Source organism: Enhydra lutris, unplaced genomic scaffold (assembly GCF_002288905.1).
Source record: "Enhydra lutris kenyoni isolate GAN:26980312 unplaced genomic scaffold, ASM228890v2 scaffoldscaffold3, whole genome shotgun sequence".
In the NCBI taxonomy this organism is placed as follows: domain Eukaryota; kingdom Metazoa; phylum Chordata; class Mammalia; order Carnivora; family Mustelidae; genus Enhydra; species Enhydra lutris.
The window spans coordinates 40,407,342-40,411,577 of record NW_019154087.1 but is presented as its reverse complement, the minus strand read 5'-3'; the positions used below and the strand labels follow the sequence as shown (position 1 = coordinate 40,411,577).

General features: G+C 36.7%; 1 protein-coding gene across 1 annotated transcript in view; it reads left to right on the top strand.

Moving 5' to 3' along the window:
• LOC111153295 (HECT and RLD domain containing E3 ubiquitin protein ligase 5) overlaps positions 1-4,236 on the top strand; it is a 43,102-nt gene that overhangs the window by 1,583 nt on the left and 37,283 nt on the right. Inside the window, exons 2-3 of the mRNA XM_022512234.1 lie at positions 1,753-1,873; positions 2,545-2,621. Coding sequence (XP_022367942.1) covers positions 1,753-1,873; positions 2,545-2,621 — 198 coding nt within the window. The remainder of the gene's footprint in view (positions 1-1,752; positions 1,874-2,544; positions 2,622-4,236) is intronic.

Below are 4,236 nucleotides of genomic sequence, written 5' to 3'. Positions count from 1 at the left end.
GGGGCGGGGGGGGGGGGGGGGGGGGGGGGGGGGGTTGGGGGGCGGGCTTGAGCTCTTGACCCTGAGATCAAGACCTGAGTTGAAATCAAGGGTCTGTGTGGGGTTTAACCAACTGAGCCACCCAGGCTCTCCTTAACGCTTTTATTTTAAAAGTTAAAATTTGGGATGCACTTGAAAATCATTTTGATTTTAGGACGTAGGGGAATCTAGATTTATTTGTTTCTCCAAATGGTTAGTCTGATGTCCCTTTACCTTTTCTGAGTAACCTTTTCCTCCCTGGCCCTTGAGTAACTTTTTTTTCAACTGATTGGAAATGCTGATCTCTGAAAAATATTAGTCTGTTTAACCATTTCTTCTTTATTACCATACTATTTTGGTTCTCATAGCATTTCTAATAAGAAGGTTTGTGCTTTCAGATTTTTACATGAATAAATCCAGTTTGGTTAGAACTGAGAAGTAAAACAAATCCCCACATCCAATTTTTGTGAACAAATTAAATAAGAGTAAATGGTAACTGTGGACACTTTTTAAATCTCTTAACTTTTAGGAAGGGCTAACTATGCAGTAATGCCAATAAAAATTCTTTTAACAGCATGTCTCCTTAAAAACTAGTCCTCAGGGGCACGTGGTGACTCAGTGGTTAAGCGTCTGCTTTCAGCTCAGGTCTTGATCCCAGGGTCCTGGGATGGAGGCCAGCATCGAGTTCCCTGCTCAGCGCGAAGCCTGCTTCTTCCTCTCGCACTCCCCCTGCTGGTGATCCCTCTCTCGCTGTGTCTTTCTCTGTCAAATAAATAAATAAAATCTTAAAAAAAAAATTAGTCCTCAACCACAATTCTTCCTTTTAAAATTATAGAACTTGGGGGTGCTTGGGTGGCTCCAGTGGTTGAGCGTCTGCCTTTGGCTCAGGTCATCATCTGCAGGTCCTGGGAGCCATCCAGCCCCACATCAGGCTCCTGGCTGGCTCAGTAGGTAGCCTGCTGCTCCCTCTCCCTCTGCCTCCCCAGTGGTTGTTTGCTCTCTTTCTCTCTCTCAAATGAATAAATAAAAAATCTTAAAAAACAAAACAAAATATAGAACTTGGCTCCTATATGGAGCAATTAGGAGAATTTTATTATTATTATTTGTTTTGTATTTGGAAAGAGTATATCTCAAAGTACACAATATATTTTCTCCTAAAACAAGTTAATGCCATCCAGATACTGTTATATTTTCTTATAGACTTTTTCATTTCTGTCACTTCAAATTTAATTTCTCTGTCTCAAACTATTAAACAGGAATCTAAAAGCAAACATTTTAATTGGTTATTTAAAAACTATATTGAATTTTTAAAAAATTTTTTATATGAGGGAGGGACAGGAGGAGAGGGAAAGAAAGAAATGTAAGCAGGCTCCACGCTCCTCCATCTCTCACAACCCTGAGATCATATATGACCTAAGCTGAACTCAAGAGAGATGCTTAACTGACTGAGCCACCCTGGTGCCCCAAAACTATATTCAATTTAAAACAAAGAATAAATCAGTGCCTTCCCAAATTGAAAAAAAAAAAAAAAAAAAATCCATGGTCAAAACAATAGTCATTCCTAATTTGTCTGGTTTTGTTCTTGAATTTTTCTTTAAGGAGAGGTTCATGTTAAGCCAAAGGTTGTCTAGTTGAAATTTTTTTCAAGTGTTTTAAGCGTATTTTAATGAAATAAATAATAATAGTGGGTAATAACCTGAGTGATGATAGTTCCTGATTGGGTTTGCTCTGCAGAATGCATTAAGTTAGGAAAAAAAATGAAGATACATTCTGTGGACCAAGGAGCAGAGCATATGCTGATTCTATCCTCAGATGGAAAACCATTTGAGTACAACTATAGCATAGAACATGCAAGGTAAGGGAACTTTTTTCTTTTATTAAAAATTATTTAAAATTTATTCAAATGGCAATCAATTTTTGTAGAAAAATGTTACTTTATATGAACCTTGTCTCCTGCTTTTACATAGTGGCTCTTAAGTAAACAATTCTGAAATGATCAGTGAATTCCATCAGTGAGATACAACCAGATTATGTCCATAGACATCGTGTGTTGTTTTGACATTTAAAAGAAATGATTGTTGGTCTGCCTCACCCCAAATTGGACTTCCACATTCATTGATTCATTTACCCCTCATAATAATCCTATGAGTTAGATTATCAGACATAAAAGTTTTCAACGCAGGAGAAAAATACATTATCATGGAATGATTTGTGAGACTTTTTCCTAGTAGATCTTGTGACTTAGAACTTATTTTCCTTTTGTATTATTCCTGTATCATACAATTATTGTTTGCAAGAGAGACTTGGGATCATTCTAATTAATATTATATAGTGCACATTATTTACCTTTTAAACCGCCAACTAAAACACATGTATTTTTTATAATTTTAGATGTACTGAATGTGAAGTAATAAATTTAAATTTTTCCTTGTGCTTCAGTCCCAATGAAATACAATTAATAATTATAACATTGATGTTGTGACTTCCATTACAGTGATTGACATAAAATATATTTTCTTTCATTAGGTTTCAATGCATTTTACAAGAAAAAAGTATAATTCAGATCACATGTGGAGATTATCATTCTCTTGCACTTTCAAAAGGTACTTTCTGGACTATTGTTTTTTAGAGGGAATAAATGTGTGTATACGTAGAAAGAGTAGAATGTATATGCTTCACTTTGTAACAGACAAGAATAATGGTTTTGAATTTGATATAGTTCAGGGCACTTCTTTGTTTTTTGTTTTTTTGTTTTTTTAAAGTAAGCTCTAGGCCCAACATGGGGCTTGAACTCACAACCCTGAGATAGAGTCAATGAAGAGTCACATGCTCTACCAACTGAGCCAGCCAGGCACTTGTTAGAAAGTAAGAGAATTTTTGGATGTGTAAAATCTTCAGGTTTCCATATTTACTGTTCCTACATTATACTCTTCAAATGACAAAACTAAAACAATTTAGTAAAGAATTTGATACCCTTTGTTATTCAAGAACAACAGTTGATGGATTGGGAGTACAGTGTATCACAAACAATGGAGCACTCTCCTGGAAGGATTTCAAGCAAGAACGAGAATTTTTATAGAGCCTTAGAAGTCACAGTGCAATAATAGGGCATGATTGGTTGGGATTGCGTATGTAACCTTATTTGGAAAGATCAGGGAATGAAGAAATAAGTATACAGCCTGGAGTTGGCTTGGTGTTTGAGGATTGGCTTACTGGTTGGATATATGGTGTTTCTGGCCAAGCAGAACATTTAAAGGAATATGTAAGTCAATTTGCTGACATGGCACCCTGGGTAGGAATGGCTCCATCTTGACCCTGGAGATTTATTTCAACAGTTCCATGTTTTTATTTTTCAAATAGGAAACAATGAAAATATTTTGAATAATCAAAATCATTCTGGAAACAGCACCAGGCTTGGGCTTCCCTTTTCTAGAACCTTCTTACCTTTTCCAAGTGCTTCTTCATCTCCCATGACAGGAACTTAGAATCTCTTGGGTCTGCTCTTGTGGCCAGTTTGCAGGCCTCTGATGTGCTCCCACATTACCATTTGAATTCAGGGATTCTCCCAGCCTTTAATATTTCTTCTTATCAGACACCATAATGGTGGGAAGTTGAAACAGTGAATATAGATTACTTCCTAAAGAAACTTGACTATGAAGGAATGATTATAACAGGATGGTGATAGATAGGAATTCAGGGTCAAGGAAAAAAATTTTTTTAAATACATAGGACAGATAAAAACAAACTAAAGGGAAATTGGGATAAAAGGGAAGTAAATAATTCAGCTTTTGACCTGTGTTGAGGGCCCTGTTGAAGTTTGAGAGTATGAACTTGCATTGGAAAAAATTGGCCTGATTGTTTGACTTTATCCATTCATGAACACATTTTGTTTTGCGTATCTACTCTGTTCAGATTATAAAAATAAAATAGAATCCTAGGGTCTGATGATATTGGGGCAAAAGAGATAGTGAGTTTATTACTGATAAATCGTAATCTAGGAAGAATGAAAATTGGGGAAGCAAGAAAGAGAATTGATATTTCATCATTATATTCTTTTTTTTTTTTTTTAACATTTACTTATTTGACAGCGAGAGATCACAAGTAGGCAGAGAGTCAGGCAGAGAGAGGGGGGGAAGCAGGCTCCCTGCTGAGCAGAGAGCCTGTTGCCGGGCTCTGTCCCAGGACCCCGGGACCATGACCTGAGCTGAAGGCAGAGGC